Genomic DNA, 23,766 nt, shown 5'->3' on the forward strand with positions numbered 1-23,766 from the left:
CTGCTGGCGCTGCAGCACTGTCCTGCACGTGCAGTGCGTACCCTCGTCATAGACCCCGCCACCCCTCACCACACCACGTAAGGGCCCTTACACCGAGAAACGGGGCGGGAAATGTAGAAGATAATGCCAGAGGAAGGGAGCGGGCTGATGTCGGCGCCATCTCGCCAACCCCGCCCTTCTCACTGCACACGGCGCTACACTGGACTCCTAACGTTGAGCACTGAATTCCCCGTATGGCTCCGCGCGTGCGCATATACATGCCGCCCTCTCCCTACGTGAGAGGGCAGGCCTCATGCATTGCCTCTTCGTGTTTGTTTCGTCACCGCGGCCGGTTGGCGCACAACCTTGGCAGCGGCAGTGTAAGGTCCACAAGGTAGTATACAGAGGTGAAGGCAGCGACGCGCGCAGGGAGACCCCAGCACGCACGCGCGCGCGAGAGAGAGCACCGACGGCTCGGATGGAAAAACTAAAAGGAGGGGGACAACTCTCACATCAGACAAAACGAGGTAATATAATATGTATGCTGAGCCTATATGTACACGCGTACACACGTACACCGCCTGCCTACCTCCGCTTCCTTTCCATGCCGCGAGGTCTCTTGCTCAATGCGTGTCTGCGCACCCTGGACATGCGTCGCCGTGCGTCGTGCGCGTGTGCACATAAATGGGGTAGCAAAAGAAGAGACGCGTTGCCGTGAACACTCGCTAACTGGGCACGCGCACATACATATATACATACATATACACATATATATATGTATGTGTATGTGTGTGTGTGTGTGTGTTCAGATATGACTAGCGTATGCTTGCTCTTGTATTACATCAGAGACGTGGTGCGCTGACGAACTCCACGGCACCGGGCGGGTGCCGGGGCGCGAGAGAGCGGAGGAGGGAGGGAGGGGTGGAGTTGATTCGCAGCGCGCTTCCAGCGTTACCTCTTCCCCCCTCCCTCCGCGATCTGCTTACTCTAGCAGAGTCAGCACGCGGATTTCGAGGAACGAATGGAGCTTCACCTCAAGCGGCACTGTCGGGTCCGGTGCGGCGTAGGCGGCGATGGCGCAGAGTAGCTGAAGGAACTCGGCAAAGAACAGCACGTCGCCCTCACGCGCGCTGTCGGCCACGACATGGTTGAAGCAATGCCGTAACCCAGTCTCCGTCAGGCGCGCCTCGCGGTGCCACTCGAGGTCCTTTGCCATGTCTTGCACATTCTTCCAGCGCAGCACGCTCACAATGCCCACGTCACGCGCGCCGAAAACAGATCCGGGATGCGACCGGCTGCTGGGGGGCTTTCGATGGTTGGGGTCTGGTTTGATGGGCAGCTCGGCAGACCCCTTCCTCCCCGTCGGCCACGTTCCCGTGGCCGTGCCGCCGATTTGGCTGTTGGCCCTTGTGGCGTGGACCAAGGAGGGGTACTCCACGTGGTTCAGCCCGTGTCCGCCGTCGGCTACCAGCGAGGTCGTCGAGTGCTGCTCAGTGTCGACGGCTTTCGTAACGACTTGTGAGGCCAGTATGGCCGAGAACGGAGGCGGCAGTGCCGCACGAACGCCTCGGCTTTCGCATGGTTGCTGATACGTGTTGAACACCGTCAGCAGCGCGTCGTGATTCTGTGCGAGCAGCTCGAGGACTGGCTTGCGCCAGAAGGCGCGCTGCACCGCGCCGATCCAGCGGTTCGCGCCTAGCAGGCGTGGCAGCAGTAGCCCGCCCAAGAATGTATCGAAGTACGAGGGGCAGAGCGGGCTCGCGTAGTCGATGGCTTCGTAGCGGACCTGGTCGCTATAGCCGCCGTTGTCGACGGTGAAGGATGTGAGGCTGCTGCGGGCGGATGCAGCCGCGCCGGTGAGTGGGGAACTGCTTGACATGTCCATGAGACTTCTGGTGGCACGCTGACCGCCCTCCTCGCCCGCCTCCGCACGATGCAGCGCCTTTTCTTTTGCTATCAGCGGCTGCTGCTGCTGCTGGCACTGCCATGCATGGGCAAGACGAATGACGAGCTTCACGAACTGCACGTAGTTGACGCACACGGCCCCGGTGTCGGGGCGCAGGTCGACGTGGCGGTCATCGCGCAGTGCTCGGGCGTAGCAGGGGATGGGACGACCCTTGCGGCTCACCGACACCGCACGTGCGAACTTCGTGCGCGGCGGCAACATTGTTTTTTTTGGCGAGCTAGCAAGGGAGCTTGATGTTGGAAATGAGGCAGTGTCCTCACTGAAGCTCCGCATTGACGCGCGCGGCCTCTGCGTTCCGGCGGACGTGACACTACGTTGTGCCACATACTCGATGAGGCTGAACACCGCTGGACGGTGCAGCGTTGCGGGAAGCGGCGGGGATGGGATGGCCAGCCTTAGCGACGGCAATGACACTCCTCCTTTCGAGGACGCTCCAGACAAGCGCGGCACCTTGCCGGCAAGACAAGTGAGGCACAGAAGACTCCATACGGTGTTGCCTGTGATGTATGCGTCGCCGTCGTCTTTGGCGTCGCCGCATTGAGTGGGGGTGCTGGCCGCTTCGCTGCTGGCACACAACTGCGCCAGGGGGACGGCGTACTGATGGAAGACAAGGTCCAGCGACGGTGCGTACCGCTCGACGACGCCGATGATGCCCACATAGCTCTGCATTGTTTGGTCTGGCGACCGGCACAGGATGTCAATGAACTCTGTCAGCGAGATCCGCTGGAGCAGCCTCGCGACGCGCTCTTGCTCGATAATGCTGAGGACGTTGACCGAGTGTTTGGCGAAGCGAACGGCATTGTGCAGAGCACTAAAGGACAGGGCGATCCACTGTGCTTGGCGCCGAACTTGTTCCAGCCAGCCACGGTGGCTGTGTGGTGGGTGCGACCACTCATCGTTCAGCCTGTGCCTCTTCCCTTCATGCGCGGCGGCCGTCGAGGCGGGGAGATCGGTCCGCTTGCCTTTGATGGACACAGGCGCGATTTGCTGCCTGTGGCGCGTGGACCAGTTCGTATAGTAGCGCATCAGAGCCGCTATCAGCACCAGCAGCGTGCCGCGCGACCTCTCGAATAGCTGATCGACCGTGACAATGCACGCAGTGCCGGTGAGCTGCTCATACGTGTCAACAACAACGCGGCACACCTGCTGCAGGTTTTCTCGTGTGGTGGAGGAGAGACCGTGCATGGAGACGCCATAGGCGGACACACTGACCAGACCGCTGCTAGCCTCTTCAGAGTTCGACGGGGCCGGCGGCCGGCGCTCTGCATGCGCGGCACCTGCTACTGCTGCACTACCGCCGCCACCGTCGATGTCCGCCAGCTGCTCCGCTTTGCGGAGCAGCGTATGGCACTCGTCCAGGATGACTCTGTCGGCAAGCTCGATGGTGCGCACGAGATCCCACGAGGGGACCGTGGCAGTGGCAGCACTGCCATGGTCGGTCAGCGACGCGTCGGCTGCGCCGGTGATCGTCACCGACGTCGTTGTCGTTGTGGCGAGAGCGTCATGCCTGTCGTGGCCAGCCCCCCTTGATTCATCCTGTACCCCGCAGCAGCCCCGCATTAGCAAGAGAATCATGTGCAGCGGCACCAGAACAGTGTCAGATGCTGCGATCGATCTCGTCGTCGACGCCGACACCCCTGCGGCGGCAGGGTTGAGTAGCATCTCGAGACCGGTGAAGGGGCCGCGCGTAACTTCCTTCTTACTCGCGTTGCTCGCCCTATCTGTAGAAGTCGCGCGCGACACTGGCATCTTGCTCGTAGAGGATGCATCCAGCGTGTCGCTGCCACCCTTGGCCTGCAGGCGTGGCGATGCAGAAGCGATGCGCTTGTCGCGGAGACCGACGTTTTCCCGCACCACATCCTTTGCCTCCTCGGGCCTCTGACCCGCGGTGACGTCTTTGGCGCTGCCTTCGCCCGTCACCTCGGAAACATCGTCGTCGTCGTCATCTTCGTCGTCAGGGAAGAAGGAGACGTACTCGGTCTGCACCGTATCGACGCATGCCTGGGCCCACTGCAGCAGCGTCGGCAGTGCTACTAGCGTGTGCGGCGGATGCCGGGCCACCGACTCGTCGCTTGCCGTTGATAGGCACGATGACGCTGCAGAGCAGCCCAGATTAGCCTGCGACGCGTTGAGCGACGGTGCAGGGGAGCTTCGGTCACCACCGCCAGAGAGGGCGTTCACCGCCGCAGAGAGGCTTTTCAAGGCGTCCGCCTCGTCCAGAACTGGCGGGGCGTCAGGCAGCAGCAGCGAGCGCAGCATGAGCGATCCAACACGGTCGATCTCGCGGACGTGTTGCAGCAGATTCTTGTACACCTGCTCCCGCTGCACAGTGATCCCCTCGACAGCGTCGCGCTCTTCATCTTGGCGGTGCAGGGTGTTCTGAAGGACTGCGCAGGAGGCCTGCATCGATGCAGACTCGTTCTCCAGCCGCTCAATGTCGGCGCGCTTCTTCGCCAGGAGGGCCTTTGCCAAACTGTCGGCCTCGGCAATCTGCAGCGTCAGTGCCCCGTATCCACGCCAGCGTCGCAGGGCAATACGCACCCACTCGCACGTCCAACGCTCCGCCCAGCGGGCGCGCTGACGCTGTTCCTGCACCTTTCTCTCGTGGCACAAGCGCTTCCACGCGCGCAGCACCGCGCGCATGAGGCACCGCATCCAGTGCCGGTGCGTGCACTCGATCAGACGTGGTACGCTGCGCTGATGCAGCTCGAGAGACCGCACCTCGTGGGCGAGCTCCACGGTCGTTCGTGCGGCGTTGTAGTGCGCGGCAACGTACGTCATTCGTGTGAATCTCGGGTGCAGCAGTTCGTACAGATCGGTGGCATTGCTGAGGCCGTCATCGATGTGGCAAGGTAAGCGGTTGCCGCGGTGCACCTCGCCGCACAGCCACGAGGTCGACTCATGTCCCGTCACGGCAGGTGGCAACCCGGAGGCGGCAGCCACCGTCTCTCTGCCACCACCATCCCCGCCGTCCTTTCGGTCCAGCTCGAGGGCGTAGAGGAGTTCCTCGTCTTGCACGCTGCCGCCCAGAATGGCGCGGTTGGTCGGCGTGTCGGACACGAGCGTGAACTCGATGAGCATGTGGATGTACGGACTGAGACTCTGCTGGTGCCGCGGGAGACCGTCGACGAGGGAGCTGAGGAGGTACGTCGCCACCACCGCGCGCTCGCAGAGGGGGCGGAGATGGCCCCCGCTGACGACGCTGACGACTTCGTCATCGCACATGTCTGGGATGAAGTGCTCCAAGCCGCCAAACACGCCGCCGAAAGGCCCCGTGGTTGCCACGGTGCCGAGCAGGCGCTGAATTAAGAAGTGCGCCAGACGCTTACCCCGCTCACCACGAATGCGCTCGCTGTCAAGCACCCGCTTCCACTGCGCCGCCGCCCTCACTTTGGTGCTGTCTGGAGACGCTGCGGCGCTCGCAGCAAGCGGTGCAGTGGGTACGCACGACGTCGGTTTTAAGCACCTTTGCCGCCCTTGTCCTCGGTGAGGCTCAGACACGCCGAGACTGGGTCCTGTGGTGGAGGTCACGCACGTGGTCGTGCCCCCCGTCCAATCCCACAGCCGCTGCTGGAGACTCGTCAGTGAACCTACGGTGGCTTCGCCCTCACTCAGCGGCGAAGCGTTGTCGCTCAGCTGACTGCCACTAGAGTGCGACCTAGCAGCGCGCACAAGCGTTCCAGTAGCAGTCTCATGCTCAAGGACGGAAACTACGGCGACAGTCGCGTTGACGGGCAGCGGCGCCGACAGCATTGCCGGAGCCCGGGAAGAGGAGCGAGAACTGCGCCCCCTGCACAGCAAACTCCCTAGCGCAGGCGCAGAGCTGTCCACGCTCACTTGCAGCTCAGACGAGAGCGAGACAGACCGCCCTAACGCCGATCCACTCGCCAAACGCACGGCCGACGCGGCAGCGCTGTCCTTCTCCACTTCGTGCTCTACTACGCTTGCGCCGGTCAGTGGCAGCAGGCGGCGGTGCCGCGCCGTGGCTAGCACGCTCGCCCGCGCCTCCGCACTGTCTCGTCGTCGAGACAGGCGCACCTTGATTGACTGCGCTGTCGCCGCTGCTGCTGCTGCTGCGGGTGCGGGTGCGGCACGCTGAGCGGGTGGCTGCTGCGGCGGCCTTTGTGCCGTGAGGGCGTGCGTGCGGAGCGGCACAACTCCCACGTCTGCGGTTGCTGCTGCTACTGGTGCAGAAGCAGCACACGTCTTCTTGGCAAAGAAGGAGTTGTTGCGCACCATCATGACGGTCGGTGAGGACGGCGCCGCCGTTAGTACCGCCACTCGGCGCCACGACAGCGAGTCTGAGCGGGGCGTCGACGAGGAGGGCTGTGCCAGGGATGACGGCGCTGGCGTAGTGCGCATCTCCGTGGTCGCATTGGCCGAGGACAGCGCTGAGATGCACTCGCTCCGTGGGGACCCTGCGCTCTTCTCGGTCTCCGAGTAGTGAGACGAGCAGGTGGTACCGGCGCTGGTGCCATCGCAGGCACCCCGCGACGCCCGCTCATTGCCGATCAGACAATCTGAAGGAGGGAAGAGTTGCGACTGCGACTGCGACGGCGACGGCGACAGCGTGAATGTTGCTCTTGTCGCCTCACCGACATTGGTTTGGATGGGAGGCAGCCGCTGCCTGGTGCTTGAATGCATTCTTGCGTGTGTGCTAAGGTGAAGGGGCCGAGGAGCGCGCGAGGAGAGGGGAGGGGAGGGGAGACGTATTTACAACGTCCACCTTTCGAGGTGTACTAGCAATTGGAGAGACACACGCACACACCCACGTCGGGGGAGTGGGAAGGGGGTGGGTGGGGTGGGGGCGACCGCCGTGCGAGTGAGTGTCTCTCCGTATGCGCGTCGGGGAGTGCCGTTGCCCCATCAAACGCAAGCAAAGGATGCAGATAAGAGCCCGAGGGAGAAGACGTGAAAGTGCAGAGAAGGTGAGTGTGGGAGAGAGATTCGCAGGCAAGCGCGTCTTCGTGCACGGGCCGCGCACGCACCAGCCGACGGGAAGCGATACATGGAGCCGCGGTTTCTTTCGCAGCGACGCTCGAGGAGCCGTCACCACACACCGAAGCCGCCCCTTCTTCGTTCATCGCCGCATTCTTAGTGCGTCGTACAGAGACATCCGCAGATGTATGCAAGGAGACAGAAGAACGGATGAAAACTCGCAAGATGTGCCGCGGTCCCACTCATCCTTGTTCTCGGGTGCTGGCGAGTTGCCCCGTTGGGAGCACCTCCTATGCGACATCTTCGACACCGACCCCCCTTGCTCTTTCTGGTTCTGCGGTTTGGTGTCCGCAGGGCCGTTGCCACTCGGTCTCCGTCTGACGTCCCGCGCATATCGGGTGCGTGCGTGTACAGCATCCCGCCCTTGCCCAGCCGCACACGTCTCTCTCTCTCTCGCCCTTTGTTGACCTCTCCCCACCCCACGGCTCGAACCCAACGACTAGTACTCCAACACAATCTGCCGCGGCGGCTGCGGAGGCGGTGACAAGGGTGATTGGCTTCCGCCATTCTGCTTCATCGCCTTATGATACGCCTCCATCTGGAGTTGGTTGTAGTGCTTGACCGACTTGCGCAGAGCCTCCCAGATGTCACCGGCCCGCTCGCGCAGCGCGGCCACCTCGCTCTGCAGAGCCACCTGCTCATCTTCCGCCGTCCGCAGTCCATGCGCAAAGCCGCTGCCAGGCAAGTGGCGTGGCAGCGGGGACGGCGGTGGGCTCTGCCACAGCCGAGGCGGCGCCTCCGACTGACTGACGGCCTCTTGCAGGCGCTGCTGTCGGTCAGGTTCCGCGTAGAAGCGTGCATCGTCGGTATCGTTTTCGGTAGTTGCTGTGGCTTCCTCGACCGCATCGCAGCGGTGCACCAACAGCTCGTAGAAGGGTCGCTCCTCGACGTCGTTACCGTTGCGCACCCACGCGCGGTGGCGCTGCACGCGATGCCGGTGCGTCTGCACGGCCTCAATCGCTCGAGCCGTGCCATCGACTCCTCCGCTAATCGACACACCTGCAAACGCCTCACCAGTGCATGGGGTGGGCGCGACGACGGGGCGCACAGCTGCGAAGGTATTATTTGAGTTGCACCTGTGCCCATCCGACGAGCACGCCGCCCCACCCATGTCAGCCGACACTGCTGCGGGTAAGGACATGATCACCAAGGACAATGTCTGCCGAAGCGTGCTGTTGCCCTTTCGCTCTGACATGGAGGACAACCACGCAGTCCCGTCCTCGTCTAGCTGCAGTGAGCTGTTGGTGCAGACCAGTTGGCCTTCGTCGCAGGCGGCGTTGTGGTGGGTCGTGCTGGTGCCAAGGCAGCTGCTGTCCGACCTCTGCGCAGCGCTGTGCATATCTCGGTCGGATCCTAGCCGCGAGCCTGGGCATACGACGAAGTTGTCCAGCACCATGGAGCGGGACTTGAGCAGGAGCTGCGCGTCGTCGTGCTCGTTGCGGAAGCGTGAGACTGCCCCGTCGAAGAAGGAGGCAAGGTATGTGAAGGGGGTGTGGCCTCTGCCGTGGCTGCGAACGCGGCCAGCACCGCTGCCACTGGCGGCGGCGCTGATTTCACCCGTTGGCAGCCCGCAAAGCACTACGCGGAACGTCGGGGCCCTCATGTTCGCCGCCACGGAGCACAACAGCAGCCACAGCGTGTCACGGGCCTCCTCGGGTGTGACGAGGAACGGTGGACACCCCGGGCCAAAGCCGCTGGTCACCTGATCTAGCTCCGTCGTGAAGTTCAAGTTGCTGCGGCCTCGGTTGGCGCCGGCGCTGCGACCTCTGTTGTTGCCATGCTTGGACTTGCGGGATCGGCCGGCCAGCAGGCGCGGCTTCCTGGGCCGTGCTGCTGTTTTGTCTGCGAGGTCCGCGTAAGAACCGGAGTTGTTCGGCAGCGTCGCGGTCGCCTGGGGCGATCCGAGCAGCTTGTCGGCCCGTATGATCAGTTCCTCCAGAGGCCCAGACGCGTACTGGTGGTACAGAAGGCCTGCAACAAGACCGAGGCGTGGGATATCTACCCAGGTCAGCTCCGCCGCTATTTCAACCGAGCGGATGCGATTTGCCGGGGCCGTCCAGACGGCGACCAGCATTGGCAGCCAGCTCGGCTGCTGAAGAAAGAGGCGGCCATGCGGCATGTCCTCTGGTTCGTAGATGGCCGTCTTCAAGTACAGCAGCACCCCGCCAAGCTCCTGCGGGGCGGTGTGCGGCAGCAAAATACGGTTGAGGGAGCGAAGCAAGCCTTCCCGCTGCTTCGCTGCGTCCTCGGCGTCGCGGCGTGCCTGGCGCAGCTCTTCGAGCTCCTGCTGCTGCGCCTTCACCTCCAGCATGGCCATGTGCCACATCTCTTCTTCCTCATCGTCCGTGGCCCGGTACGCCGCCGAGGTTTCGGCGCTGTTCACCGTGATTCCCGTGCTGAGCACGCTCGCACCGGGCGATGGCGGAGAGTCGCGCGCGCGCTGCTCACTCTCCACAAAATGCGTGACGGAAATCTGCGCGTGCTTGATCAGCACCGGTGCCCTCTTGACGGGCCCTGACACCTTTCTGCACGTTGAAGTGGCCGTGACACCTCTCAGCTTGGTCGTCATAGCAACGATAGCCGCCGCAGAGGTGCCCTTCGGCGCTGTTGTGGTCGTGGGCGTTGCGATGATTTTGACCCTTCTTACCTTCAGCGGCAGCGACAACGGCGGCGAAGGGGCCGCTGCCGCCGATACAGTTGACGGCGCTGCCGTGGCCTTGTCTCTGTGTGTGAGTGGCATCTCTGCCCCTCTGCTGTTCACGCCACTGCTCGCCATAGTGAGGTGAGTCTTGGGCTCGCGGGGGAAGTGCGGCGAGCGGAACGCTACCTGAGAGACCTCCTGTACTGCATCCGGACCCATCTTCTTGCCTGAGGCCACAGCCGCCGCCGAGCTCTCCGGGCCCACCGTGGAGGCCATGACACTCGGCTCGGCGCTGGCCGCCTCGACAGGGGCGCCATCAAAGGTGAGGGCGCTCAGCGTGGGCAGCGTGGTAAAGCTGCTGACCGCCGTGAGCAGCGGTGTCGGCGGCACCGATGTCCTGAGCGTGTCCTCGCCCCTGGCCGCCGGCGTCGAAGGCGACGGTGCCGACGTGGACCTGCCCAGGCGGCTGTGCGAGACGCTCTGGAATGCAGACTGGTGCAGCTTGTTGCAGCTGCTGGTCACCAGGCTGCTCAGGTTTCCTTGGAAGTCGTTCGTGCCGGCCTTCATCGCGGCTGGAAAGCTGGGGAAGGAGGAGGAGGACGATGAAGACGTAGGGCTGCCCTGATCGCAGTCCGCGTCGCTGCGGCGCGATTGCGGTCGTGTGCCGCTCCTGGGAGAGAGCGGCGAGTTGCACCGCGTAGCGGGGCGGGTGCTGACCGATTTCCTGTTCGTCGCGCGGTTGGGCTTCGCCTTGTTACCCCTCGATCCGCACTGCAGCGTCCGCGGCGCGCCCTCGGTGCCTTCGTTGGCAGCGCCGGATCGCTTGCCGACGACGCGCTTGCGCTTCGTGCCGCAGCTCTTGCCCCTGACGCTGTCGCACTGGTCCTTCTCTGTATCGATGAAGCTCAGAGCGTGGCTGCTCTGCTCGTCGCCGCCCAATTTCGCCTCCGACGCCGTACAGAGGCTGTTCACACTGTCCGCCAAGTGGGTTGCCTCGCCTTTCAACGCTTCCGGACTTTGACTTTTAGGACCGAGCCCGTCACAGGTGTCTTCACCAAGCTTCTTGAGCGACGGCTGGTTCTCGTCTGCGCCGTTGGCACCTTGCTCATCTAGCGCCACGTTGCTGCTCCTGTGCATGTTGGCGGGCGAGTGCGACGCGGCACCGGGATGACTGGTGTGGTGCTCGTCCGCTGCGAGCAAAGGAGTGCTGGATTTCGACGCGTAAAAGCAGTTGAACTTTGGAATCCTCGGCGCGGGCTGCGGGTGGGTGGCGCAGACGGCGGCAGCAGCCGGCACCGTGACGGCCGGGCCGCCGCCTTCGAAGAAGAGGTAGTCGACGTCGTCGCCGACCTCCTCGCTTGGTGTGTCATTGTCACTGTGGAGGGCACCGAGGGCGGTCGTCTGCAACACCGGCGCGATGCCGGCGTACTTCTGCAAGAGCAATGCTGTCGGCTGCGCGAATTCGGGATTTGAGAGTAGGTGCAGGCCCCACGTGCGCAGTACGGCTGCGATGACGGGCAGTGTCACCCACACGGAGGCCACGCGCGAAAAGGATGGCGAGACGTCCGGGTCAGCTGCGAGGCTGTTGCCATGGCAGGCGTGCTTCGACTCGAAGCAGCCAGCGGAGCTGCCCGTCTCCCCGCCCGGCCCGGCCGCAGCACCTTTCGCTGCGGTGACGTCGTCTGACCGTATGGGCGGGTTCAGCGTCACAATCTCTTCGCGCACCTCGACATCGTCGAGGTAGTAAGATATCTCTTGCAGCTCCACCGCATCGCGCATGGGGCGCCCACCGACGCGGCTGCAGATACGGTACCGGTGACTATTCTGTTCCTCAGCCTTCTGCTGCTGCTGCTGCGGTGCTGTTGCCTGCCGCACCTTGTTGCCATTCCCTTGAACGAGTTTAAGGTACTTGCGCACGTCGCCGACGACGCCGCTCAACGTGCGGCCCTCTGTCCACGTCATGTCCGCCAGCAGTGTCTGCAGCTCCTTCACCGCCGTGAACGACGAGCCTTCCACGAACATGATGCCGCCGTACATGACGTCTGTTACGACCCCCTCACCGTATGTGTGCCGAGACGACTTCTTCGAGTCATCTATGTCGATAGGATACCGGATGTAGCGGTGCTCCTGCCAGCGGAAGGGGTCGATAGAGACGCTGAAGCTGCTCACGCTGAAGGCGACCAGCACGCTTCCGTCTGACCCTGCACGTGTGAAGGCAGCATGCGGTGCGCCGGAGGGGCCTGGCGACGCCGCCGGGCTGCCGTCGCCGTCACGAGAGGTCTTCAGAGCGGCTGCGGATGCTGAGTAGCTACTCGAGCGACCGACGCCGCTCAGCTGAGGTGGTGGTAGCGCCCCCATCAGCGATGGCAGACGCGAGCTCGGGATACAGAGCGCGAGCGCCAGCACGCTGTCCTCCGGGAACTTGGCAGCTGCAAAGGCTCCGGCCTCGCCGTTGCCGTCCTTGTCGGGCCGGCGGGTGCGGTTGCGCGGAGGGCTGAGAAGAGAGTTGCTGAGGTGGCTGCCAGAGCCGTCGCCGGTGCCGCGCAGCTTGTCTGATTGGGACAAGAAAGAGTTGTTCAGACTGCCGCTGCCGCGCGAGAAGCTGCCGCTCTCTATGTGGGACAAGACATACTGACTGAACGAGTGCCGCAGCAGCATCTCTGCGATGGCGCCGCCCTCCTCACCAGTGACATGCAGCATGTGGTTCGTGGAGGCTGAGGGTGACAGACGGCTGTGCTGCATGCCGGGTTGTCTTGCGCCGGTGCCGCTCGCCTGCTGCAGCAGCTCTGCGTGGGCTACGTTGAGCGTCATGCCCTGCGTCATGGCCACGGCGCGGATTAGCGTGTGTAGGGTAGGGTGGAAGAACTCGACTCGATTCCATCGCATGGCCACTACCCCAGGTGCCGGCTCGAGGTTCCGCTTGCGCAGGAACTTGGTGGTCGGGTCTTCGCTCACCCCATCCGAGAGGCGGAAGGCAAAGCCGTCCTTGATCCCCATGAAGAGCGGGTTACGGGTGAGGAAGTCGTTGTAGTACTGCTCCCGTTTTTCCATCGGCAGCGCGGAGATCGGCTCCGCTTTCAGAGCCTGACGCGGCTTCGCGGCGTCGCTGTCCCTGTCGTCGGAGAGGCTATCGATGGCGCCGCCGTAGACTGCCGGCGAGGAGGCCGCTGTGGCCATGAAGGACTTGGCTTTGCTTCTCAGCACAGCAGCGCCTGCTCGGCTCAGCGCAGGTGACGAGGTCGTCAGCGGAAACCCTGGGCCGCTCGCACCGGGCCATGATGTGATCGGGGACGAGACGCCGCTGTTCATGCAGTAGGATGACACGATGCTCGCTCCTGCCTGGCTACCCAGGCCGCTGCCGTTGACAGGTGGGCACATTGTGTCGCAGCTGACGCCGCCGACGCTGAACCAGTGCGAGCAGCGTGGCACGCGACGCCCGCCCAAGCCACCACCTCGTGGGGAGCACGGCATTGGCTGCGACAAGGCGACGCGTGGCGAGACAGGCATGAACTCGTCTCTCCCGGTCTCTGCCCCAGGCGGGTGCGAGGTGGTCGTGCTGGCCGGATGTATCTCCTCGGCAGCCCGCAGCGCCGCTTCCAGGGCGTGGACGAAGGAGACTGGAATCAGCTCGGGCCCACGTCGGTCCCAGCACCGCCCGAGCAATCCACGGTGCGTCACGTTGAAGCTGTCCATCGGCCTCACGGGGTCGAACTCCTCCAGTTGACGCCGCTTCGTGTGCGCGGCCTGTGCGCTCCGCCTGGCCTGTACGTGCTGCTGGTATTCCTTGGCGGCTTGCGCGGAGTCGGTCTTGTCGTGTGAGTCGATCTCCGTCCGAAATGTGGCGTTGTGGTCCTCGCTGTCCAACGTGGCAACGCACGACGACGGTCGCGATGGCAGGCTGCTGCTGGCTACCCGGGAACCCGTCGACTCCTGCAGATGCAGTACGTCCGGCATCAGTAACGGATCGAAGTGGCTCTCAGGTCGTTCTTTGTACAGTCGTTCTAGGACCGCACTGTCGTGGTTGCTGACACCGCCCTTCACGCGCGGAGGGGCGCTGTCTGACGGATGGCGTCGAAAACTTGGAATTCGGCTCATACGCCCGCTTGTGGGGGATGCGCTTCTGACGGGGGTGCTGTTGCCCTGATGAACCATCTCCGACGACAGAGGCGGCGGCGGCGCGAGGGGGTTGTCGTCCTGCGTGTACACGCACTGTTGAAGACCAGGCTCCCCATTCCTGGTGCGGCCACTGTTGGCCTTGCCAACGCCCGCCTCCCTGCGGCTGCTGCGGCGCAGCGAGGTCGACAGCCAGTTCTTCGGCGCGCGACGCGTGTCCGCATTGGTGTTTGGCGAGGCGGAGACCCCGAGTGACGCTGCCCTGCTACCGTGCGACGACTCCCTGTTACGAGACGCAGAAGCCCTGCACCCCATCCTCGTTAGCCGATTCCGTTGCTCTACTGCGTTGCTGGTATGCCACGTGTGAGCGCGTGCCCGAATACGTGTGCTTCTCTTCTTGCCGACACCACCGCGGGCAACGGGAGAGCGGGGTGGTGGTAGCGGTAGATGGCGGGGGTAGATAGCTCACGCAGAGGTGACGTGCATGCACGTTTATGAGCTGGAGTGGTGCTGCGGAAACACGATAGAGGTGTGCACAGCAGGGCTGCTGTTAATGTGTACGCGGCGAATGCCGTGATCGCCACGAAACTGAAGTAAAGTAAGCAACAAAGGGGTGGTGGCGGCCCACCCCGCCTCCTCATCCCCTCTTTCCCTCCCTCCCTCCCCCTCTCTCTCTCTCGTGATTCGCAACGCTGGCGCGCAGCAGCGCAGCAGTCGAGTAACGCGCGGAAAGCAACAAACGAACAGCAGAGGAGAGAGACAGCCGCGCCGTGCACCGTATACCGCCCCTCAACGGCTGCTGGTGGTGGTGGCGGTGGCGATGGTGATGACGAGCGAGGGACAGGACAGTAGAAGCGTGCGTGCCGGCGGGTAGCTCACACTTCTTGTCGTCAACCACCACCACCACCACCACCACCCACCACCCCCTTCGGGAGTCTCCCTAAGAGAGAGATGGTCTGGCGCAGGGGGTCGACGGGACGAGAAGGAGGGGGAGTTCTCAGCGAGGACAGGGAGGGGAGGGGGGCTGCAAGAAGATGCGAGGGTGCAGCACGCGGCGGGAACAGAAAAAGAAGACGTCGAGGGAAACAAAACCACACAAAACCCGCGTTGCATACAAAATTTGATTGAGGGGCGACGAGCGCTGAGGTGGTGATCGAGAGAGATCGAGTGAGAGAGGTGGTGGTGGTGGGAAGGGGAGTAGTGAGTTACACATGCTGGCATGAGAAAATATGCGGGCACTGACAAGCGGATACGGCCGCGGCGCACACGCAAACAAATCGATGTCCCGGGCCGGCGAAAGACTGCGCCCGTTTCACATCCATACCCACAGAGAGAGAGAAGGAGGGAGAGACTTGCTTGCGCGCTCAAGTCTACCGAGCACTGTCGCCTAGGTCAGCATGGAAGCGGTGGTGGTCACGAAAGACGACGACATGAAGAGCGTCCACTGTCGCAGGGTGGCTTCGCGATCGTTGCGCCTCACACCCTCATGTCGGTTCGCTGACTTTTGCATGTGAGCGTGTGTGCGTCTGATTTTGAGGTCGAGGGAGAAGCGATGCGCGTGGTGCCTCGGCCACCGTAACGGCTCCCTCTTGGTGGTACAACGTTTTAAAAGAGAAGCCATCGTCGTGCGCGCACTGGGTTCTCGGCAGCGGCCAGCTCCTTGGAGGAGATGCTTGCAATGTCCTTTCCCACTAGCGGATCCGCGGTGAGCATTACCTGAGCGGCAACCTTGTCCTGGAACTCCTTCACAAAGACGTTGCCCTTCTTCCAGTACTCGGAATGGTATTTAACGCGCATCTGGATCTCGTGCATCTCGCGAGCATCCATGCGCTTCGTCTTCGTGTAAATCATGAAGACCGGCACGGTGCTGACGCACACAAACAGCCACGGAATCTGGATGCCCATGACGACGCGAGAGAGAGCGGTTGGGGAGATGGGGCAAAAGCTGGCCGCAAGCAGCTACCTGAGGATGCGAGGAGCTGCTGCGGCTTCACAGGGCCGGCTCGCGCTGCACCTCTTTCAGGGAGCGTCACAGGTTCCGATGCAGTATATTGTTTTACTGCCGTCAATGCACGAGCGGGAGAGACAGAGAGAGGGCAATGCGACACACACGCACACACGTGCAGAGCGTCGGTAGTGCGTTGAGAGCAGTCGAAGAGAGGATGGGCGGAGAAGTGAGGAAGGATGATCCTACTGTACTGAACGGGCTATTTTTGTTTGTGTGTGCGGCAGCACAGGCTGTACACGCATGAGAAGGATTAATCACAGATCGTCGCGCGCACAGGGCCACGGAAATATGCAGAGGAATGTGCGAGCTCGAAGGGCGCACGGCGTCACCTTTTCTTGTGGTTCTTTTTCTGGTTTCGATATTACACACACATACACACACACACACACACACACACACACACACGCAATTACACGCGCACAAGCCGAGCTTCACAGTGCTGAGTCGCAAGAGACGAGGAGAATGGGTTCGTTCGACATCGCGTAACGCGTCCTCGATGCCCGTCCTTCTGCTCCAAGAGCCTCACTGAACGACGCTGGCGCTGCGGCAGCGGATAAGCACCCGCGTCCCTGGCTGCGGGCGTACGTGGATGATCGTCGACTCGGTGATAGGCGGCATTGACTCGCCGTCGATCTGCACGTTCAAGCTTGCGCGCACGCTGCTGTCGGACTCGATGCGGGACTCGTACTTCTCTTTCAGGTTCAGCTGCGTGTAGGCGGAGCACCGCCCACTCGGAAAGTGCAAATCGTCAGGCGTGCAGAGAACAAAGACGAATACCTCGTCGGTCTGAATAAGCTTCGTGGAGGTGCTGAGCCCGATGCCCAGAGAGGTGTAGTTCAGCACTCCGCCCATCGCCTGCAGCTCGAAGGCACAGTCGTTGATGGCCACCGGCCGAGGGGTCGGTGTCGGAAGCGTTTCTACGGCAGCGCCGCTAGAGATGGTCGTGAGTGTTGGCGTGACCTTTCCGTTGCGGAGCGTGACCGGACGGTAGTGCAGCTTGCCGCGCTTCGGATCCCACGGGTGAGTACCGGCGGAGTAGCAATTCACGTTCGTCAGCACCAACGCCTTCGCTGTGGAGGGCAGCTGCAGCGCCACAAAGTCGCGTGTGCTACCCATACTTCTCGTTGCAGCGACAGCGACGCCAGACCCGCTCAGCTGCGGACGCGGCACGCAGACCATTGGTATGATCTTTTGTAGCTTTTTGCACCTGAACGAGGCCCTGATCCCCATCACCCCGTACACGGCTTTGTTCTGCGCGCGGGTGCGGCACACCGTCGGGTGTGCACGGCGGGTGTCATCGAATTTCTTCACCACGTAGGCGTCGAAGCCCACGCCCAGGTAGTTGATGACTCCGTACGTGGCGCACTGCCGGCTCGCGTGCACTTTGGCCCAGTCGACAAGGCACACCGCGTTTGCCACGTTGGTGGGCCGAGCGGCGCGGTTCCACAGCGGCGAGTGAAGGGCCTGGGCGCCTGCGGAGGCGGCGGCATGCTCCGAGGCCGCGACCCTGGCCTTGGAGAGCACGTTCGGCGTTGCCCCCTGTGCCGCCTCAGCCGCCGCTTGCGATGACTCGGACCGCACCGCTGCTTGCGCCACTCGCAGTGGCACCAGCGATGCCTCCCACCGGTCGAAGCTCACGCACGGGGCTGTCACGGCATCACACAAGGCCGTGGCCACCTGCGCGCCGGCGTCGACGCCGCACCCGCAAAGGGTGCAAAGTCTGTAGTCGCTCCCACTGGATGAAAAGGCATAGCCGAAGCCCACACAGTTGCTGTAGTCGTTTCCAGTGCCCAGTGGGAGCGGTGCGAGGGCCGGCATCGTGAAGTACGGATGCACCGGCTTATCGCACAAGCTGGACGTGACGAGAGCAGAGTTTTCACGGTGCAGCTGCACCTGAGATGCGGTGAGGAAGGGCTGAAACTCGTCCTCTAGCTCGCGGCGCACGAGATCGAGTTGCGTCATGATAAATGACACGGTGCCATCGCCGCCGCACACAACGACGGTGCCGCGCTGCTGACACGGTGGTCGGTCAGGGGTGTGATAGATGACGGCCTGCCGCTTGATGAGAAGACGTAGCGGGGCGGGGTTCATGAACACCTCCCCGCGCAGGGTCATGACACGCTTCGTGCCAAGCTCGTCGCACAAGGCGCCGAGCACCACCTCCCCCACGCCCGTCTCACCAGAGCCGAGGTTTATGAATGCCACCACGTAGTGGTATGTCGCCTCGACGCCGCTGTCGTAGGAGCGGGCGTACCAGTCGATGAGTTGCTGGGGTGACTGGGCTGGGGAGCCGGAAGCAGCCGCTTCTGCAGGCGGATGAGCACCGCTCTCGCAGCCTTGAAAGGACTGCTGCGCCAGCTGCACCGGCGTGGCTGGCACGGACGGCACAGCGTTTTCGATTTCCACGACGGCGGCTCGCTCTCTGCCTGACCGCAATGCCCGCGCGAACGCTTTCCGAGGTAAGCTGTCACGTCCGTGTCGACCACCGGCATGGGGATCGAGGACGGAGGGATTCGCCGAGGTCACATCGGAAGCCGAGAAGAGTTCGCCGTTATTCTCGTCCAGTCCATACTCGAGGGCGAAACTCGAGCTCGAGCTCGGGGAAACCTCGGTACCGTTGGTATTGCTGTTCTGACACTCCGTAGCATGAACTGACGGCGCCGCTGGCGAGGACTCGTGATCAGAGGGCTTCACCTCGTTGTTCATGCTTCGCTAGGGGGAGGAAGGTGACGTTCGTGTGTAGCGCCGAAGACAACTGGAGATCGCGTGACGGGGTGCGCGTGCACTTCGTTGGCGCACGCACAGCCCTCAAAGGCCACCTGCACGCCCCCACACGAGGAGGAGAGCGACAGACGACGAGGACAACGGCGCCACCCCCTTCTCCTTTTCTTTGACAGCCGAGTTGGGGAAGCGAAGAGCCCGATATCGCTTCCACCAAGTGCTGACCGCTGCCCCGCCTCCGAGCGCACAGAGACAGACCTGCCAAAGCAAACTTCGCCACTCAAAGAGCCCCGCAGGCGCACAAGAAAACGAGGAAGACGGGTGGTGGTGGGGGGAGGGGGAGGGGGAGACCAACAGGATGAGTCGGAAGCGCAACGGCCGCAACCCGTACGAACGCGTCGACAACAACAGCAGCAGCTCAGTTGCAGGTGAATGCTCCACAGACGCAGTGGCGGCCGCCGTCACCCAACGCATGCAGCGGCAACAGTCGAAACAACAACGTGAACTGAAGGAAAGCAAGTCGGAGAGGGGGGAGGAGAGGGCGCGCACGTGTGTGTGTGTGTGTGTGTGTGTAGCTGAGACTACCCGCAACGTGCGTGCTACCGCTTCTTATTTTTGTGCCGATATTTCTGTATGCTGCAAGACTCGCGGCCAGCGACGGAGAATGAATGCGTGCTGCTCCTCGCTTCTAGGCGCTCGGAGAGCCAAAAGGAAAAGGTTAGGTAAAGCAAAGGGGTAACGAGTAAAGCCGAGGGGGCCGTGGTCGCTGCAGTGCGTATGATGTGGTCTGCCACCCGTCTTTCTCTCTCTCTCTCTCTCCTTGTGCGTGATGCACCAGACGCCGCTGCGACGCGACACTCGAAGAAGGGATAGGAGCTGCTCGAGCGGGACTGTGAGGGCAGACACACACTCTTGCATGCTATCTTGTGTACTTACCGTTGTCAAACCTCTTTTAAACACACACACACACACGCACGCGCACGCAAGGGAATGGCAAAGAATAATGTATGAAGAGAGAGGGGGTGGGGCGGGGAGTGCAGCCACTCTTGTCGCTCCTCTCTTTGCCCTGGTGGTGGTGGTGGTGGTTGCTCGTCTCCTCTGCTGCGACGCCCACCAGGCCCACTTCACTTCTCGCTGATGATGAGGAACAGACTCCACTCGCGGTGCCGGTTGCTCGGCTCCGACGTCACGCCCATCGACACATTCACGTGAGATATGGAGAGCATGTTCTCCAACCATCCAAGGTCCGCCAGCGCTTGCCACGCGTTGCGGGCGTAGCGCAGACTTGCTTTCCCAGCCGGGAGCATGACGTGGGACAACTTGTGTCCCACCGGTAGCGTTGGCGACGTTGCGGGAGTGGTGAGCGTAGGGGTGGCGGAGAGCAGTGCAGGTCGACGCCGCACATCGGACACACTGCCTTGTGCGGCAGGGGTGTTGGCGGCGCTGCCGCCACCGCAACTACTACCGGCGCCGCTGCTTGCAGATGACACCGATGCCAGCGTGTTGGTGACAGCACCCTTGACACTGGAGAAGGCTGAGTTGATGGTTGACCCGGTACTCTGCAAGTAGTGCCACGTGATAGGCAGAAGCCCTACTAGATCTTCCCGATTGCCGTCTGCGACGCCAGTAGGAGCGCCGTCACTGACACTGCTCTGGTCAGCGCCGGCCATGCAGTCCTCTCCACTGCCTCCAATACCCTTACATGGTTCAGCTGCCTCTGCGTGGTGGCGCCGTGAGCGCCAATCCGACAGCCGCGCAATGACAGGGCCGTAGAGCGTGGGTGCCACGTCCGCGATCTCGACTCCGAGCGTCGTGCCGTTGGCCGACGTCGCCAGCCGAACGGCAAACTCCGGCACCTGCGGCATGGGCCGCCAGCACACGCCCGCGTCCAGGGCCGTCTGGTGAAGCGTGACGAGGTTCACGCGGAGCCGGACACTCCAGTCGAGGAACCCGAAGGTGGAGCTGACCGCGCAGCTCATGCGGCGCAACACATCTATGTGACCGGAGATGTGCATGCCGCGCCCCACTCGTGCACTCCAGCCCCAATACACATTCACACCGCGAGGCTTGCGGTAGCGAAGCGCCAGCCCGACGCCCATTTTGATGTGGCGTGGCTTCCACCACGGCGTGGTGGAGCGCGCAGCGTCTTCGGCCACCTCGGACGCCGCACGGTTCCAGAGCCACTCATCCGTCGTCTCTAGCGCGCACCGCTGATACCAGTAGAGCCACTCAGGCAGCGGCGCCCCGCCAGCGTTGTCGACGGCAGCGGCGTCTGGTGGAACTGCGACGTTATATTGCGCTGCGCTGTGCGCATGATCCGAGGCGGTGGCCGTGCAAACGGAGGGAGGACTTCTGTGTTTGTGCTGGGCGGACGACATCGCCGGTGAGTGTCTGTCTGGCGGCGATGGAGTCGCATTAGAGGATAGCGAAATGCTCGCTACGCCTGCGTTGCCAGGTGGGCCAGCTGCGGTGCCTCCCTCAGTCGGCCTACCTGCCTTCGACTGTATGCTGTCCCTGTGCGCCCCCGGCGCGAGGGGCACGGAGAGGTGGCCAGTTCCCTCTGCTGGATGGTGCTGAGCACCGGTGATAGCCGTGCCGGTGGCCTCGTCTGTGAGAGACGCTGCTGCAAGGGCTTCGAGGGGGTGCCTCGACCCTGCCTGGTATGGCTCATTGCCGCTCTGCACCTCGGTACCCACAACAGCGGCACCGGTGCTGTGGCCGCTGCCCAGTTCCTCCGCAGTCCGTGTGCGCCGTCCCAGCATCACGACAAAGCTGTGAAGGTACACGACAGGGTCGTCGATCACAAGTGAGCACTCCGTCATCACCGTGCGTGCCACGTACTCGCACACCGGCAGCAGTGCATCCCCGGACGGTAGCGGTGTGACACGAACGTTCAGCACCCCGGTCCACCGCCGCGCGCCCCAATACCAGAACACCTGAAGCGCGTTGTAGACCTGTAGCTGGCCGTGGCGTTGAGAAGCGATCACGTGTTCCAGCCGCGGCTGCAGGGTGAGTGGTGGAGACGGCGCGCAGTTCTCTGCTGCCTGCAGCTCCACTGCGCTGGGCATCACCGCGGCGTCCACGGCACCGCTGGGCCCTGGCTCCGAGGAGCTGCGATTCGCAGCGACCCTCGTCGTCGAGCAGGACCGCGGTGTCGGGACAGCTGACGTAACCACATCCGGTGACGTCCTCGCTGTTGCTCCTAGTGCCCCAGCCCAGCTCCCGTGCTCGCCCTTTACCGGCTCTGTACGCCGCGGTGGTGCCGGCTGCTCTTGCCGATAGTGTGTGTTCACCTGGTGATATCCGGCACCGGTGAAAAGGCCCGCCAGAACGCCAAAGGAGTCCTTGTGGTACACCGCGTCGAAGCCGTACATCATGCCTGCAGCACCGTACTGCGACACCCCCTTCGCCAGCGGCGGTGGTGCCGCCAACGGCGAGGACGTACGTGGCCGCTGAGCACTATCCATGACGGCCACAGGCGTGCCGGTGCCGCTGCCGTTTACCAAGACTGCTGTTGCCGGTACCGCCACAGCACTCGTCGTCTCGGCCGACGAGGCAACCGTGTGCCTCAGCGCCTCGGATGTTGCCGTGGTGTTGCCAGTGGCCGCCCCCCCGGCCGGTTCACCGGGTGTGGCTGCCCACGTATCCGACTGCTGCCGCTGCTGCTGTGGCAGCGCGTCATCTACATGCAGGGCGCAGAGCTCCGCGTGGCCACCGCCACTGCATTCGGCCGCGGCTGCCGCACCGCTGTTCATTCCAGGGGTGTAATACGGCGATGCTGCGGAGAGACCCGGAAACTCCAACGCGGCCGACTCCCCAATGGCCGAGAGCGGCCTCGCGGGCGCTGCCGCATCGGCTGTAGCCGCTGGTGTGGACAGGGAGGCCAAGGACTCACGGCTTTCATGCACGCGACGCTGATTCTCCTGCTGCGCGTATGCCGCCGCCGCAGAGGACGCGTTCGATGCGGCGTCATCGACAAGCGTGAACTCCTTGGCGCCTTGGCCGGGCTGAAACACTGACCGAGCGACGGCCTTCACCGGGGCCCAGTCGATGATGCGCAGCGACGCAGGGGATAGCTGGTAGTCAAATGTGCGATGCAGGTTCGTGTCGTACGACATCTTCGTCACGAAATCCAGCTGCGCCCGCGTGTGCTTCGCTTATATGGAGTCCTTTTCCTGTTGAGCGGCACGCTGGCGGGGAATAAGGCAATACGTAGATGCGTTGGTGTGCTCAACGCTTCGCGGAGCTCCCGCCTGAGCACCGGCTCCGTACCCGCCGCCGATGATCGCTCCAGATAGGCAGACGCGAGGGGCCGCGTGGAGGGCGGAAGAGGTGAAGAAACAACGCAGAAGACGCGGATGGGCACATTCAAAGGAAAAAAGAGGTGACAGCAAAGAGGCAGGCCTCTACGCACACACACACACACACACACACGAAACGATGCAGCGTCGCTTGCTCTGTGATGACGGAGGATAGTTTGAGGTCGATCTATGTGCGACGTGGGTGAGGGAGAGGTGGTGGTGATGGCGCTACCTTGCACAGCATGCAGATGCTCATAAAAAGCCTCCCCAACCTTCTCCCCCTTCGCTCAAAGAGCAAGGAAACACACGCGCCCACGCACACACGCTCTCAGGCATGGACCCCCCTACCCCCTCCCCCTATTCCACCTTTCGTTTCCCGTGCAGTGGTAGCGATGGTGGGCAATCCCCTTTGCCACCAGCTGGGCTGCGTGCCGGCAGGAGAGCGAGCGAGAGGATGGTGAGGGGCGATGGTGGGGAGCACCGCGTTGTGGAGCCGGTGCGCCCGTGCTGCACTTTTTTTGGGTGATGATGACTGTGTCTGTATGCTATGCGTGAGCGCCAAAGAGGACGGGGGAGAAGGGCAGAAGAGGTGACGTGGGGGGAGGAGGGAGGGAGGGAGCACTGAGGTAGTCGGTGGGGGGGGGAGGAGGAGGAGGAAGGCTGGGTGGTGGTGGTGGGGGGGGGGCATGGTGACCCGATATTGCGGCACGATCGGTGACACCGTCGAATGATGCCTCTTTCCTCGTGCCTGCTTCTCTGCGCCTCGAATCCACCCTCCTTCCCTCCCTCCCTCCACACCCACACCCACCCCCACACGTCTCATGCAGGCAAAACAACGTGCTGTACGTTACGGCACCTCCGTGGGTCCGCATGCGTTGCGCCCTCCCCTTTTAGATGAGGTTCGGGCAGCTCCTTGACGCTTGTTTTTCGAACCTCCGAGTTCAGTTCGTTCCCTCTTCGCTTTCCCTCGACAAACGTGGCGCGGCTGCTGCGCCCTTGTGCGTGTGTCTTTCATCTTTCCGCGCGCAGGTTTGTGTTG

General features: G+C 63.0%; 5 protein-coding genes across 5 annotated transcripts; all 5 read right to left on the reverse strand.

Moving 5' to 3' along the window:
* Positions 1-961: 961 nt before the first annotated feature.
* LMJF_16_1260 (conserved hypothetical protein) lies at positions 962-6,187 on the reverse strand (the record flags this gene model as incomplete). The annotated part of the gene is made up of 1 exon (XM_001682155.1): positions 962-6,187. One exon carries the CDS (start codon positions 6,185-6,187, stop codon positions 962-964), a length of 5,226 nt encoding a protein of 1,741 aa, XP_001682207.1.
* Positions 6,188-7,382: 1,195 nt separating this feature from the next.
* On the reverse strand, positions 7,383-14,012 carry LMJF_16_1270 (conserved hypothetical protein; the record flags this gene model as incomplete). Its single annotated transcript, XM_001682156.1, has 1 exon — positions 7,383-14,012. One exon carries the CDS (start codon positions 14,010-14,012, stop codon positions 7,383-7,385), a length of 6,630 nt encoding a protein of 2,209 aa, XP_001682208.1.
* A 1,290-nt stretch (positions 14,013-15,302) lies between these two features.
* LMJF_16_1280 (conserved hypothetical protein) lies at positions 15,303-15,602 on the reverse strand (the record flags this gene model as incomplete). The annotated part of the gene is made up of 1 exon (XM_001682157.1): positions 15,303-15,602. The coding sequence occupies one exon, from the start codon at positions 15,600-15,602 to the stop codon at positions 15,303-15,305; it is 300 nt and encodes a 99-aa protein (XP_001682209.1).
* Positions 15,603-16,227: 625 nt separating this feature from the next.
* LMJF_16_1290 (putative diacylglycerol kinase) lies at positions 16,228-18,411 on the reverse strand (the record flags this gene model as incomplete). Its single annotated transcript, XM_001682158.1, has 1 exon — positions 16,228-18,411. One exon carries the CDS (start codon positions 18,409-18,411, stop codon positions 16,228-16,230), a length of 2,184 nt encoding a protein of 727 aa, XP_001682210.1.
* A 1,139-nt stretch (positions 18,412-19,550) lies between these two features.
* LMJF_16_1300 (conserved hypothetical protein) lies at positions 19,551-22,544 on the reverse strand (the record flags this gene model as incomplete). The annotated part of the gene is made up of 1 exon (XM_001682159.1): positions 19,551-22,544. One exon carries the CDS (start codon positions 22,542-22,544, stop codon positions 19,551-19,553), a length of 2,994 nt encoding a protein of 997 aa, XP_001682211.1.
* Positions 22,545-23,766: the final 1,222 nt, after the last annotated feature.

The sequence above is a fragment of the Leishmania major genome, chromosome 16 (genome assembly GCF_000002725.2).
Source record: "Leishmania major strain Friedlin complete genome, chromosome 16".
Classification (NCBI taxonomy): Eukaryota; Euglenozoa; class Kinetoplastea; order Trypanosomatida; family Trypanosomatidae; genus Leishmania; species Leishmania major.